We start from the raw sequence: 16,104 nt of genomic DNA, 5'->3' as shown, positions 1-16,104 counted from the left end.
TACCGTATCGAAAAAGTCATTCGCCGACGACGTCAAGACGCGTTGGTAAAGTGGATGGGATGGCCGGCGAAATTCAACAGTTGGATCTCCCTGACGTCTTTGAAAGACTATAAGAGACCGGAACCACAACCTTCCGCGTAATCATGGACCAGTCTATCGTATATGAACGCCTTCACTACCTACAACAACTAGGACAGGCGAACAAACCCGCGAGAAAGCTATTGGTGCGATTCATGACGAGACCACAGATGCAGGCCGTGTCCGAAGTCGTCCGTCTCATCGTCCAAGGATTCATCCACGTCCTTCAGCAAGACGCTTCCCACTTTAGAGAGCGTTCTCTCCTCCTCCGTCAACTGATCGATGGTAGAATATCTCTACAAAGAAAAAAGAACGCCCTGATGACTTTCCACGAGACGATCCCGCGTCTGATGAGATCCCAGTACCTCAATCGAGCCATCGTCTTCTCTCTTCGTTCTGGAGAACAGTGACATTCATAAGAGGGGACTAGCGGGGCACCGAGATGACGACACGATGGAGGATGTCTACCTGCACCTGTACAGCGGCGATTCGCTCAAGGACCATTCCGATAACCACGCTGGGGACTTCGTGGTGGATCTTCCCAAGAGATACCTGCTGGAGGGTACGTGGGAATGCGCACTGACGGAACTCGCCCTACCGTCTCAACCGGAATGCCAAACCAATCGACTCTACGTCTGTGCCGACGTGGTAGAGGAATCCTACGTGCGGAATAGTTTCTTGCCGCTCTTGCGATCCACCGAACCGATCGAGGAAGGAACTTTAGAGTATACCAAACCTTATTACGTCAGATTACGTCAAACAGACTTGAATCGGGTGCGAATCTTTATAAGAGACGACCAGTTACGGGCATGTCGATTTAAAACCGACTGCTTGTACTGCACGCTTCACATACGCAGACGAAGATGGGTTCGATAGAAGTGTACGACCACAAGTCACAACGCTGGATACCGTACGTTCCCGATCACAAAAAGTGGGAGCAACATTTCTCGGACCTATCGGCAGGAAGGGTCCGACCCGACCACAAGGGACGATACATCGTGGGCAGCGGCGCTCGTTGGCGCCCAGAGACGACGCCCAAGGTTCAACTGGTGACGCCGCTTGCGCAAACCCTCGAGATGGTCAAATCGGAACTGGCCTCTCCGAAAGTTATAAGAGGGCGAAAGCGCAGGCGAACGTTCAACCAACTGGATGAATCATGAACCACTTGGAAGAAAATCACGAAGACGAGCTGTCCTTGTTTTCCCCTCCACCGGCCAACACGGGGATACAGAGAAGAGAATGGATAGAATTTAGACCGACGAATCAAATCAGTGCGGACGCTCCCTTGGACTTCTCGATTCCGGCGCAATCGGCCGCCTACATGGATCTGAAGCGAAGTTCACTGAAAGTCAAACTGCGTCTCCTGAAGGCCGACGGTACCTCGGTCGCCAAAGACACCAACGTGGCATTAGTCAACCTGTCGCTTCAAGCCCTCTTTTCTGAGGTGGAATGCAGTCTTCAACAGACGCCCGTCGCGCAAATGGGATCCAATTATCCGTTCAAGGCCTACATCGACACCTTACTGGAGACCGGAGCCAGCGATAAAGTACTATTAGATTCGCAGCTCTTTATGAGAGACACGGCCGGACATCTCGACGACGCCAACGTCCAAGGAGGAGCGAACCAGGGATTGTACCGTCGCTCTTTATACACCCGAGAAGGCAGGATCCTGGAGATGGAAGGACCTTTACATTTGGACGTGTTTCGTCAACATCGCCTGTTGTTGAACGGCATCCCGTTGACCCTGAAGCTGTGGCCCAGTAAGAACGCCTTTCGCCTGATGTCCAGCGACGACGACGCGGCTTACCGAGTGCAGATCCTGGATGCCGCCTTCAAAGTGTGTCTACAGACACCAAACGCCGGAGTGTTGATGGCCCACAGCAAATTGTTGGGAGACGCCACGGCCATGTATCCGTTCGTAACCAGTCACTTCAAGACGGCTTCCGTATCCAAGGGAGAGTACGGATTCATCGAGAACAATTTGTTCCAGGGAGACGTTCCCAGCCAATTAATCGTGGCCCTCGTCAGCAGCGAAGCCTTCAGTGGAAGTTATAAGAGATCGCCGTTCAATTTCCAGGGGTTCGACTGCAACTTTTTGGGATTGTACGTCGACGGACAATCGTACCCCAGTCAACCGCTACAACCCAATTTCGCCGGTAGAAACTACGTGGACGCCTACAGGACACTCGCTACCTTCAGGGACGACGTAGACGTCTCCCTCTTGGATTACGCCGGTGGGTTTGCCCTCTTCGTCCTCAACGTCGACGATCGAGTCGATTTCAACGCCAAGCGGAGAGGAGACTGTCGACTGGTAATCAAATTCGGGACGCCCCTGCCGGAGAGCGTGACCGTCCTGATGTACGGCAAGTTTCCCAAAGTGATGCACGTGGATCAATCTCGACGCGTCTTGCTACAATGAACAACCGAGAGGTGGAAAGAGCGCTGAGAGACCAACACGTCCGAGCCATCTGTGCCGACGAATTAGTGCGACCACAGAGACCACAGACGTACGTCGTCAACACCGATCCGTGTTCCAGACCTGGGACTCACTGGACCGTGTTTCGTTTTCCTCTTCAAGGACCTCCCGAATTTTTCGACTCGCTGGGAAACCGTCCGGGTGACTACCATCGTCGATTCGAAGAAGTCCTGGGACCGACCTATCTGTATACGCCGGATGCCGTCCAACCGGAAGACAGCAATACCTGTGGAGCCTACTGCATTCATTTCGTCCGGGAGAGACACGGCTCGCGATCTTTTCAAGAGATCCTCAACGACTTTAGCACCGTAGATCTGCGAGACAACGATCGCAAAGTGAAGAAGTTTATAAGAGGAAGAATTGGTACAACCCGTCGAGGATGGAGCGCGAGAGCAGCACGCATAGTGAACGATGGCAAGTGATGGGCAGCCAACTACCCAAATCGGAAATCGTCTACTTTTGTCAGATGATAGTCGTCTACGTCATCATCATCACCTCGATCGCCAACCTGTCGATGCAAAACGGTAAAAGCGAATTGTGGATCACGCTGCTAAGTAGCGCCATCGGATACGCTCTACCCAGTCCCACGCTCAAATCGTCAAAGTCATAAGAGAGGACGGATGCAGAAAGACGATTAACCATGTCGTTTCCGTTTTTACCTTGCACGAGCATGTGCATCACGGGGATGACCAACAGCGGGAAGACGCGATTCGTGTACAGACTATTGACACATTTAAAAGAGATGTACGCCGAAGAGCCACCGGAAGCCATCTTGTATTGTTTCGGCATCCACCAGCCGCTATTCGAAGAGATGGAAAAGACGATTCCCAACATCGTTTTTCACGAGGGCTTACCTACGATGGACACGGTCCGGGAATTCACCGGCGATAGACGTCACCGCCTGATCGTGTTGGACGATCTGATGCATCAAGTAGTGCGCAACGTCGACATGGAACTGCTATTCACACAGGGATGCCACCACCGACGATTGAGCGTCTTGTTTCTGACCCAAAACCTATATGTACAAGGATCCAGGTCGCGAACCATCGCCCTCAACACCACGTACTTGGTTCTGATGAAAAACGTCAGAGACGTCTCCCAGATCGTGACCTTGGGGCGACAACTCTATCCAGGACGTTGGAAGATACTGATGAAAAGCTTTTCCGACGCCACTTCGCGAGACTACGGCTACTTAATCGTCGATTTGGCACCAAATTCCGACGATACCTATCGATTGAGGACCCACGTGTTCCCGGGAGAAGATACGGTGATCTACATTCCACAGAAATTATAAGAGGAACGACCACACCACACTCATCAGGCATGAGTCGACTGCTGGACACCCATCACCATTTTCTACACCTGTTGCGGACCGCCAAGAAAGATCAACGAAAGGCGTTGTTAAAGACCATCGACAAATCTCAACTAAAAGTCTTGAGCGAGATTGCTCACAACGTCATCAAAGGAACGATCGTCCTGACACCCTCGGAGAAAGTCAAATTAAAGAGATTCAAAAAGATCATCAGCATCTTGGGTAGAAAAACGTCGTCGAGAAAAGACAGACTTCGTGTTCTGCAAAAGGGAACAGCGGCCATCGTTCATCTTCTGGATATCATAGAGTCATGGAGAAAATGATACTGGTACCTTACGACCGCTACCACACACTCTTAGCCGATCGTGAAAAATCGCAGACGGGTCAAGGATTCAAGAAAAAGAAGAAGACGCCTAAACTAGGACCTCCCGGAATTCCGGTCAAAGACCAAGTGACTAAAGACAATAAACAATGGATTTCGCTTTAAATATGTCTTTGTAAAATGTGGATGAATAAAAATGTAGATTAGACTATCGAGTTTATTATTTATTGTAGACTGGAAAGTCAAAAACTATTTTTCGTTATGACAAGGAGGGGGGGTGGGGGTTGATAACGACGAAAAGTAGTTTTCGACATTCCATCAGGCCAGATGAACGACAATATGAAACATACACAATATACATTTTATTATACACAAATTATTATTTACAAGTCAATTATGTGTTTTTATTCACAAATTTCGAGTGATAGGAAATGTATGGTTACTCGTATTTAAAAAAAAAACAAACATGGTCACACATTCTTTTTACACACGACAAAATGAGTACAGTTGGAAAAATTGTCTATCAAATTTAAAAGTTCACAGAAAAATAGTCCCAGTCTAGTGTAATTTCCATTAAGTTTTAGAACGTTTTCATTTTACCCCACTGGTCATTTCCGATTGTTTACATTTAACAAGAATGTGTTTTTACTCGCTCAAAAAATGAACTGAACTGTTCTTTCGAGTCTTCTTTTTTACTATAGAAAATGTATGGGAACTTGCATGAAAAATTAAAAAAAAACACAAAACATGACTACCCAATGTCATGCCTCTTCGATTTTCACAGGACAAAATGAGTTCAATTGGATCTATCAAATTTAAAAGGTCCCAGAATGTGTGTCACACACACACAATATACGATCTCATTCGCTGTCAAAGTTAGTTTCCAATAGATAAATCAGATATCGATCCTCGTCGTCCATGACCGTCTCCTACTCGTTTATTTCCATCAACCAAAACATCCGTTAAAATTGTATTATATGATTCGAACATTGGCCTAGACAGATTGTGCAAAGATTTAATTATTAATGGATTATTTTACACCGGATCGTGTAACATGTTTTTACTGTAACCTTACAATGGGAAAAAAGACGACTATATACAAACGGAACATTTAAAATGGGAACCCAATTGTCTATTCGCTATCACATCAAATTCCAGATTTCGACATCTGTCAGTGTTGTTAAGCTTATCAAACGACACGCCATCACGTGATCAAATATCCTTTATAAACAGCGTTGGCATCCAACGTTCACAGAGTCTTTCTAAACCATCGAGATGGAATCAACACAAACCATTACTGAGGGTAAAGAGATTCGAATGACGATTGATATATACTTGTTCCTATATGCTAGAAAAGTGGTAGAAGAAGTCAGACTTTTAACCAGAAAACATTGTTTTGGATGTAGAAACAATCATCCCAGTCAGAGAAATCATTCCTGTCTCATGATGTCCGAGTTAGAACAACTGAATATCTACTTCGACGATGCTTTGGAAAATGTTGATTGCGAAGAAATCTTAGAATTGTGGAAAAAGGACACTAAACTTACAGACATATCATTGGAATTGAAAAATACATTTATAAAACTTTTACAAAACTGTGAATGGCGAGAAAATAATTTACCAGACAAAGATGGATTCTATGAAATGACAAAGAAAATAATCCAACTTGATGACCGCTTTACAAATTAACATTGCTAATTATTTATGGATTAATATATATAGATGTTGTTTCTGGGTATTTTGTTCAATTTGTAACTGATGTAAATAAATATTTAGTGTCTAATTTGTTTTCATTCATTTCCTATTATTTATTGTAGACTAGAAAGTCAAGAACTATTTTTCGTTATGACAAGGAGGGGGGGATAAGGACGAAAAATAGTTTTCGACATTCCATCAGGCCAGATGAACGACAATATGAAACATACACAATATACATTTTATTATACACAATATACATTTATTGTTGACAAAAATATTTACATGGTGTTTTTCAATTCTGATCGTTTACGAGTTATGTGGTTTTAATCGAACTTCAGTACCCATTCTCGTCATAGTGGAAATGTATAGTTACTTGTATAAAAAAAAAAAACAACAAAAAAAAAACAACAAAAAAACATGGCTACCCAATGTCATACGTCTTCGATTATCACACGATAAAATGAATACAATTGGAAAATTGAATGTATCAAATTTTAAAGTTCACAGAATGTGTATACATGTCATTCACCATCACTATCAAAGTTAGTTTCCAGTAGTTGTATTAAATATCGATCGTCGTCGTCCAGAACCGTCTCGGGTTCGTCTATTTCCATGGGGGTTTCGCTTTCGTCGATTTCCATAGGCACGGGGCACAGTTCTAGATCGAGAGGAACACTACTCACGCCGTCGCTTAAAAGTTTCCTCTTACAGTAAAAATATGAGAAGCCATTTCTCGTCTGTTCATAGGTGGCTATGCCGTTGTTTCTGGCTCGGAATCCTTTAAGCGATCCGTTCCCCACGCGTTGTGTATTGAGGACGTGGCGAAAGGTGGTCATGGGTGCCTTGACCCGTCTCTTGGTGACGCCTTTGGAACTGAATTTGACATCCCGGACGAGACGCGGACGATGGACGAGGCGCTTCGGTGCAAGTTTCTTGGCACGTCTGAGAAGTCGGAAGGCTGCCATCTTTGTGTTCGAAGTGTAGACGAGTTTGGACTTTTGTACGATATAGGTCTTGGAACATAGTCCGATCATGACGTCACCCTCGTATTCGACTTTAAATAGTCCGGGCGTCCTCTTATCGTACTTGGCATGTTTGGTGCAACACGTGCGCGGGAGCCAATCGGGTTCAAAATCGTCCCGACAACAGCCGATGAGAGCTCGTTGATAAGTATCTAGCAGGTGTGGTTTGATGACGCTAACCAAATCGGGTCCGGAGAGGGCCATGTATGCGGAATCGGTGTCCATTTCGCAATACTGGAAATCGGAGCGGTCTACAAACCGGTCCAGAAAATCGAAATAAAATTGTAACATTCTTAGTTTACCGTACTGTAGGATGAAATAGCCGATCTGTATGGGAAGGTTGATGTCCAATTTCTCTTTCGACTTTTCCACTTCGAAGTATTCGTCTTCGTCTAACAGAGTGGTCATCTTTTTAAATTGTGGCTTGTTGGCCTCGATCATGACCCTGCCCTCGCCTTCGACGTACGTCACCGATTGAAATTTTTCCTGGTCCATGATGGTTCCGCCGTAAGCACTATTGCCGTGGAGTTTGGAGGTTTCGGCGATGATGGTCTTGTCGGGATCGGCGTCTCCCAGTCGTCGGTTGTCGCTGACGACGTTAACGAAATCCCTGAAACATCGCTGCGGTTTAAATTCCACGACTTGGTATATCTTGGTGACGAGCATACCGTGTTCCAGGTACCATTTCAGGAGCGGAGTGGCGATTAGCATCTGGCGTCCTCGCATACCTCCCACCAGTAGTCGACGAGGTTTTTCTGACAATTCGAAACGGCGAACGTGCTCTTGCATGTGTTCGCCGATGACTTCGAAAGGGACGTCGGTGGTACAGAACAAAGGTGACATTTCCTCAAAGTATTGGTACGGCGTCATGGTCGGATGTTGAAAGTGTGAGGGCCATTCGTCTGGGACCCGGATGTCGCATTCTACCATACCAAAGAGTCGACCGCTAGCTACCCCCTCTAGAATCTCGATTTCTGTGACGGATCGTTGCGGGGTCGCCGGTTTCCGGGAGTGGCAGAAGGATTTCAATTGTCCATTTCTTCTGATCTCGTGACGAAAATGACATTCCCATTTCTCGACGACTTTATAGCCTTGCGCCCGGATGAACTCTGTGGTCTTGGCGGTCTTGTCGAATTTGGCTTGCCGGGTCTCCTGCCATTTCTGGTCTTTGACGTTTTTCGTCATCCAGCATTGATGTCCGTGCCAGTAACATCCGTTGAATTGGTAGACTGTATTTGTAGTAGGATCGTAGCCGTCGACGGGATACGAGCCGATCTTCTTTTCTTTGCCGGTGTTTAGTTTGTGTCGGATGTCGAGACCCTGGGAGTGATTCAGGTAGTCCATCCAGTCATACATCATGGTATACCTATCCCGCTTTTGAGGTTTGAAGCCGTCCTCTAATCGCCGGCGAACGAACGGACCCGTCGGCATGTCTTGGTCGATGCAATAGAGGTAGAGGGCATTGGCGTCGAAACCGAGGATCTTCTGGCAGGGCTTGTTGAAATTGTTCCGGATGAACGTTTGCCCGACTTCGTGATGGCGATTGAAGATGATGGACGGTCCACCGATCAGATTCTGTTTAATGCTGAAGTAGAGGTCACTGTTGGCGTCGTCGAACAAAGCAAACGAAGCACCGACTTGTCGACCGGTATCGAAGAGCATCCGGCGTGCTAATCCGGGGACGGAAATGCTGGTCTTGAAGAGGTCGATGTCCCGCTCGAAATAAAATTTCTGTAAATTTGCCACGGCCTGGACGAAAGGTCCGACATCGAGATTGTTATACCACACCAGAAAATCTCGGAACGTCGACATACCCTTCTCCGTCCACACTTTTTGACAATAAGCATAGTCTTCTGGCGAGATGTTACATTCCTTTAATGAGCTGTAAAACTGTTCGTGGGCAGGTAGTGTCGGATGATGTAATTTGTCAGCGCTGTCGAACCATTCGTAGGGGAAACATCCTTTATTTTCACTTACTTCGTAAGCTTTCAGAAATTTGGCATAGCTAAATCCGGGTGCCAGATACGAGGTAATGTCTAAAAATTTGAAGGTCTCGTTGGCCAGGCAGGCATAGCTGTTATTGCGTTTCACTGTAAATTTTTCCCCCGGATTGTGCATGTGTAATGATTTGGCAATATAAGTCTTGATGAGGTTCATGTCGTATTTTGCCGAATTGAACCCTAATACGATGATCTGTTGACAGTAAGCCTCTAGCTCTTCTTTTAATTTTTGGAACACCTTTTTCTGTTTTTCATTTTCCTCCTGTAATTCCTCATCGTATAAAAAGGCGTCCAGTTTATACCCCTCTTCGTCGTCGTCTTCTAGGAGGGCACGGTACGGGTTCTCGATGTCAGCCTCCAGTTGGTCAAAAGCATCGGCAAATTTCTCTTTGGCTAGTTTATATGAGATCAATGCAATTTTTGTCATGTAGTCCACCATGTGTTGAACGAGCGACTGAGCGGTGGGGTCAACGATACAATGTGGCTCTGTAAATCCCTCGACATTGCTGCAGACGGAGACGGAGATGGGTTCGTGTCGCTGTGTCCAGGTGAGTTTGTCGGAATTGGATTCTTGTATGGACACCAGCATGGCCTCGAAATCGTAGACGACGAACCACGGATATAACCGATCTTGGACGCGGATGCCGTGTTCTTCCAGTTTATCGAAGATGGTTTTGGGATTGGAATAAAATCCGCCTTTGAAGCGGTAGACGGTCTGCCCGGTACATTTCAGTTGGTGTCGTTTCATGCTGTCTACCCGTTTAAAATGGCGATCGCACGTGCCGCACTGGTATTTCTGAGTGTACGCCGACAAGTTCGAGATGTACGATAAATGATGATCATATTGGTTGACGTGCATAGAGTCTGGATAATGACAACGGGATTTGTAGACGGTGAGTGCCACGTCGTCGTCACGTAGATGGTACACATTGACGTTGATGCTAAAACAATGTTCGAAATACGCCATCTGGTGAAGCGGGAGTCCTTGAAAATTTGTTGAATCGAGTTGCTTGTCTTCTGCATATTGAATCCAACGCTGGAATAACGCTCTAGTGTGGGTTTCCAACTGGTCTGTCCGATGTCCGTGGTGCACGGCCAGGCAACGAAAGGCGCACAGATGGTCTTTGTATACGTGTTTTCCATTTCGGGTCTTATCTAATCCCACGATTGATTTCGATTGCAGAATGTAGTCCGGTAGCTTCACGGCGTTGCCCAGGGGATAGTTTAGGTAATAGAAGACGAATCGGACGTTGGTGACTAAATACGGTTTCCATTTCGTGTCGGGTCTCTGACGTAAGATGTAGTCGGTGACGTTAAAGCGTTGAAGACGTAATTTCAGTCGGTTGAGGTCTTTACGGCGTGAAATATAGATGGGTCTTTGAAAGAGTGATTCGTTCTGAAATGGCCGGAAGTAACGGTAGTCTCCAGTTTCCGTGTGGCGTAGAATCAACCCAAATTCCAAGTTCAGTCGAAAGGCGTGGCCCTGGCGATCGTAGAGACGTTCGGCTTGCTCCATCAATTGGGGAACGGTGAAGTCGTTGGTCAGTGGAACGTTATATGTTGATGTTACGGAACTCTCGCTGTGATTCTCTAAAATGAGGGGCGCATTGGCCTCGTAAACGGTCCTCAAAGCCTTGTCTTCCTCCACTTCCCAAGGGGCTTCATCGTGGGTCCAAGGTCGAGATTGTAAACCACCGGCACCTGTCTGATAGTGATGTTGCATGCCGTGTAGGTACAACTCGCGGCGATTGGAAAATCTAGCCGTGCATCGACGACACCTAAATCCTTCCGAGGGTCCCGGCTCGGGGACTGTTGAAGGTTCTTTGGTAGTAGTAGATTTCTCCTGAAAAAAAAGATGATGATATTATTGATCCATTGATTCTTTTTCCCTCAGTTTATGTCAGTGCTCTAAGTACTTTGATTTTTACGCACATGGGAGACAAGTAGTGTTTTCCTATATTTTATTGTGGAGTTAAGACAGAGTTAGCTCTCTTTCCACAATCTGTTCAATACATTGATAATTTGATTTCACCTCTTGCTTCATTACTTGGACATGTGTTTTTAATAATGTTTAAAGAGAATATAATTAATACAATCAAATAAATATATCTTATTGAGATAAACATCTAAGTACCAGTGATTACATGTGACTATTTTTATATACCATATTATTAGCTTCAATCTTGATGAAATCAATTTCAATCTTTTAAAAAATTTAAAGATCTATTTCCACATACAAGGCATTATAAAAAAAATCCGAAATACAAAAAAAAAAAAAAAAAAAAAAAAAAAAAAAAATTATTACCACATTATTATCTTTTTTTCATATATTCTTTCATTTACTTTCCGTGAATATAAGTACGTATACTAATATATCCATATTGATGGTTACATATGAAATAACGAATCACTATGTTTCAATCATTATATAGTAATTCGGGTGTGTCAGTTTCATTTTCGATCCCCGTGTTTATCTCGAGGTTAAACAATAATCTTAATCTATATATATATCGATAATTTAAGTACAACTCTTGTCTGGATGTTTGGACAAAGAATGAAGCTTGATGTCGCCAGACATGAGTACGTCTGCTAGAAGGACATACATTGGAACATAGATATTTATACGATAAACGAAGGAAAGGTTTGTACCAAATACACCAGTTCTGTACATCAAATGAAGGTATGACTGTCGCAATTAAAGAAATTAGCTTTGAGAATAAACAAGAGTTGAAAGTCGATAGAAAGAAAGTTCCTTTGTCCTCTTCATTCGCATCCTAGCCATTGAAGAGAAATGTCGTTTAACCCTACATCAAGTACTCCGAATGAGGAATGGGTGAGTTTCAATTTTATCTTTACACCTGAATGATGAATGAATGCAATATACTACGGTTACGGTTACTCTCTATTTCAATTTTACATCATGTGATATAATCTCATATTCATTTACACAATAACTTTTCGTTTATTATTATTATTATTTAATTTATTTCAGACTAATACTGATCTGAGGAGAAGGCTGTGGACGAGAGAAACCCCATCGTCCATAGGGGAGAGTGTAAATGATGAAGCAGTGAGTAGCTATTATTTTTTTTATTTCATTTTTTTTTTAACTCCAAAAAAAAAAAAAAAACAAACAAAAAAAAAAACCTAGAGAGTTATTGTTCTACATGTTAAATAAGGTTAATAACAAAATTACCGAACACCAATCAAATCCATAATCGAGCAGAATAAGTCCAAACAAAACTGACAAAATAGGTATACAATTATTGGTCATTGATTTAGAAGAAACTGAATATTTTTCAACCAATGACTGATATCTAAAAACGTAAAAGACCCTTTGAGACGTATTTCCTCATACCCCTGTTTTAGGAGTCATATTTATAGATTTTTTATTTTTTTTTCAGACAATTCACTGGAGACATCCGGAAGTGGATGAGTTGTGGAGTGCACATCTTGCGCTCCAGGACAGGGCCAATTCCCTGATAAGGGAATTGAAAAGAGAGACAAGAAAAAACAAAAAATATGTAAGACCTGAGGTGGTATACCTCAGGCCTAAAAAAAATAAATAAATATTGTGAAAATGTGATGATTTAATTCTTTACACTGGATTTATTATCTATGGAATATACATTATATAACTGTCAAGGTTTGTTAGATTTCATAACAGATTCGTACAAAAGTAAATCACTCAGTTCATTTTAAACAGAAAAGAGAAAAGCGAAATTATTTTCAGATATCTTTAATCTGAAATAATAATGATTCACGTCTGATTTTATTTTTGTATTGCAATTTCGATTTATCCTCCACTATTCTTAAATTAAATTAATCAATGTTCAAAATATTTCGAAACGTATTCACAATTCTTGAAAAAATGGTAGAAATTATTTTCTCTTTATATCAACAAATAAATTAACTGATTCGATTATTTCGAGATACAACAGGGAAAACAAGTGTAGTACATCGAGACTAAAATGATTAATTTCAATAAAACTGATAATTTATTAATTGCGTTGCACATATTGTTCAATATCATTCTGTTTTCTGTATTTTCTGTTCGCTCGATTTTGATTTGAGAATGTTACTTTGAAATTGATATCATTTATAATTATCTATAATAATTTTTGTTAGTTTTAATTAGTGTTTACGCAAATGAAAAGATTACTTTTGTATGAATCTGTCATGATATATGTATTGTGACACGGAAAAAGAAAGATATACTTACAGATTGTAAACATTTGTCTCGGTGATTCTTTAATTCTCTTTTATTCGAATATTTCTTCTCACATTTGTTGCACATATATTTTTTGTCCGTATGGAGTAAATGATCATGTTCGTTAAAATCTCGTTGGTGTTCAAAATTACTGTCACAATATTTACAAATTATGGTACATTTTCTATTATGTTCTAGAAATTTGTCTTTTCTAGTGAACTTCTTCTCACATTTGTCACACGAAAATGAATGAGTTCCATGTACAGAATTTTGGTGCCTTTTTAGATCGGATGGTCTTAAAAATGTTTTGGAACATACATCGCACTTCAAATCCATTGTGAAAATGAAATTGATATTCACGTATTGTTCATATATACCCCCCGATGTCACATTGAAATTGGTCGAAATTGTATAATTCGTCGTTTTCGATGGGTTGCCTTATATATGTACGGCGGAAGGTATCTGACCATATAAGGAGAGATTGAGTCACACGATGAACATGTAAAATCAATGAGTCAGCCACGGATCTATATTAAGAAATGAGTCAGAAGTAGGCGAAATGAATCTGGTCATATAATGAGAGATGAATCGATATCGAATGAGTCACGCGATGACCATGACAAAACAATGAGTCTTCCACGGGTCTATATTAAGAAATGAGTCAGAAATGGGTGAATTGTATCTGGTCATATAAGGAGAGATGAATCGATATCGATTAAGTCATGCGATGACCATGAAAAAACAATGAGCACCATCCATACGTCTATATATGTAATGAGTCATAATTGCCTTTGTTGGGAATGACAACGTGTTGGTCAAAATAGGAATATGTTCTAACAAGTTCTTCGTAACGAAGAAATCTTGAAATTATTTGGTCAAATTATGTAATGGGAGGTTGGTTTGGCTATATAGCTTATTGCCAGAATATTCGTTTGTTAAAAAGGCAACAGAAAACGTTTACATTGACAGTAAACTTATCAACAAATAATTCACTAGATTTGGAGTAAACAAAACCAGCACCATTCATAAAATCAAAATAGATAATTGATCAGCTGTTTATCTGAATCTAAAATCAACACAGTCTGGCATTTCTTTGATAAGTGTGTGGAAAGTTGTTGTTCTTAATCAATTATCTTAGTATAGCTGTGATTTTCATCGTGTGTATCAAGTCATCTAGGGTCAAACAGACATGATTGAAAATTCGAGAAGAACTTTTTCTGATTATTTTGAATTAAAATATATATACACGTATTATGGTTAAAAGTGAGCACTCAGAAAAAATACTTCTTGAATTTCCATTCTTGCAAACGGGAAAATATACTTCTGGAAAATCTAAGTTCATGTGCATCGAGTCTTCATTGATAAAATCAGATGAGCATATGTTTGATAGGTCTGAGAGAAAAATGTTACAGTTTTTCGTGTGTTTCAGGTCATCTTGGGTGAAACACATGATTGAAAATTCGAAAAGTACTTTTTCTGACTTTTTAAATTAAAAATATATTATTAATAGCCGAATGAGATCAGAAGAAATACTTCTTGAATTTCCATTCATATTTTCCCTTTTTCAATGCACAAACGGTAAAAATTCTTCTTGAGAATTTGTGAAAGAAACAGGGTAAATCAAAAGTTTACATATTTAATAAAACCAATAAATATATATAACATAAATATCCAGTTCTGTCTTTGCATTTAAATTTGAAAAAAAAAAAGCATGTCATTATCACTGTCACAATCACCATTCCGTGTAGTGGTTTGGATTGCACTCCGAACATGTTAAAAATCCCAGCTGGTTTTGATGGTCTGAACTATATGGACACGGGACGATGGAACACAGTTCTGGCACAAAGTCTCCAATTACACTAGCCACGTTTTTTAATTTGGCGTATTCGGATGGTCTTAGGGTTATCCCTTTTCGTGTGGGTACCACGTCGGTTTGTTGTGATGGCAAAAAGTGCTGTCTCAGATCGACACATATTCCGGAAGCTTTTACGCTACAGTACATATTTCTCCCGAGATGTGTCAAATACTCTTTGTTTTCTTCAAGAGCTTGGTCCACCATATCAAAACTGTCGACGAGAAGCTTCCATCTGGACAGGGGAAGGCTGAGTCCTTTTTTCGTGGGTTTCAACTTTCCGTCTTTCATCTCCCATTCTCGCACGTCGATTCTTATTTCTCCTTTCCATTCGGTGGCCTGGACAAATCTATTATTGCCCAACTCTAAGTTACAACGTGCGCTCTCCATCTCTACTGACTTGTGAATGAACCTAGGATGAGGGGGGGCGGGGTCGTTTTATACTTTCGTTCCGTCCTTGCCATTGGTCGATTCGATACATGTCCGTATATGGATATCACCCTTCCGTTTTTGAATCATCCCCGATCAACATGAGTCACGTCTGACGACGAGTCATATTGTAACGTTCTTACCTTATTTGTGGATATGAGTCATTTCAACTGAGCGTAATTACGAACGATGGACTTATGAGTCATGTTGTGTCGTCCTAGTCAGCTGACCATATTTGGTCAACCGGAGGGGACGTTTCGATAAAGGGGCGGGGCTTGGCCATATTTGGCTGCGCCCTCGCGCCCTGCGTTTTTGGGGTGCCTAAAACTCCACACACCCTACTACTGTAGTCCTTTGTTAATTTATTATCATTGTCATTTTGATTAGTTTCGTTTGTTTCCTATTCTGACATAGGACTTGAATTCCTTTTCAAGTGCGTTCTACTGTTCGTATTACTGTGTGTTTTTCATTCTTTATTGGCTAGAGGTATAGAGGAGGGTTTTGATCTCACGAAACATGTTTAACCCCGTCGCATTTGTGCGCCTGTCCCAATTCAGGAGCCTCTGTCCTTTTAAGTCTTGTGTGATTTTAATTTTAGTTCATTGTTATATTTCGAAGTTTAGTATGACGTCTATAATCACTGTGTCAAACCAGTACACTTTTTTGTCTAGGGGCCAGCTGATCGAAGCGCGCCTAGCTCAACGT

The 16,104-nt window shown here is 42.1% G+C and overlaps 2 protein-coding genes across 2 annotated transcripts; one reads left to right on the top strand and one right to left on the bottom strand.

The window, feature by feature from the left end:
* The first annotated feature begins 1,234 nt into the window (after positions 1-1,234).
* Positions 1,235-2,497, top strand: LOC139526448 (uncharacterized protein F54H12.2-like). The gene has a single exon (XM_071321597.1). It carries the CDS (start codon positions 1,235-1,237, stop codon positions 2,495-2,497), a length of 1,263 nt encoding a protein of 420 aa, XP_071177698.1.
* Positions 2,498-6,112: 3,615 nt separating this feature from the next.
* On the bottom strand, positions 6,113-13,526 carry LOC139527831 (uncharacterized). Its single transcript, XM_071323509.1, has 2 exons — positions 13,131-13,526; positions 6,113-10,751 (listed from the first exon to the last, which is right to left on the bottom strand). The coding sequence occupies exons 1-2, from the start codon at positions 13,452-13,454 to the stop codon at positions 6,408-6,410; spliced, it is 4,668 nt and encodes a 1,555-aa protein (XP_071179610.1). The 5' UTR covers positions 13,455-13,526; the 3' UTR covers positions 6,113-6,407.
* Between the last annotated feature and the right edge of the window lie 2,578 nt (positions 13,527-16,104).

The sequence above is a fragment of the Mytilus edulis genome, chromosome 6 (genome assembly GCF_963676685.1).
Source record: "Mytilus edulis chromosome 6, xbMytEdul2.2, whole genome shotgun sequence".
Taxonomy (NCBI): Eukaryota; Metazoa; Mollusca; class Bivalvia; order Mytilida; family Mytilidae; genus Mytilus; species Mytilus edulis.
Note: the sequence above shows the minus strand (reverse complement) of the source record. Positions and strands in the feature narration are given on the sequence as shown.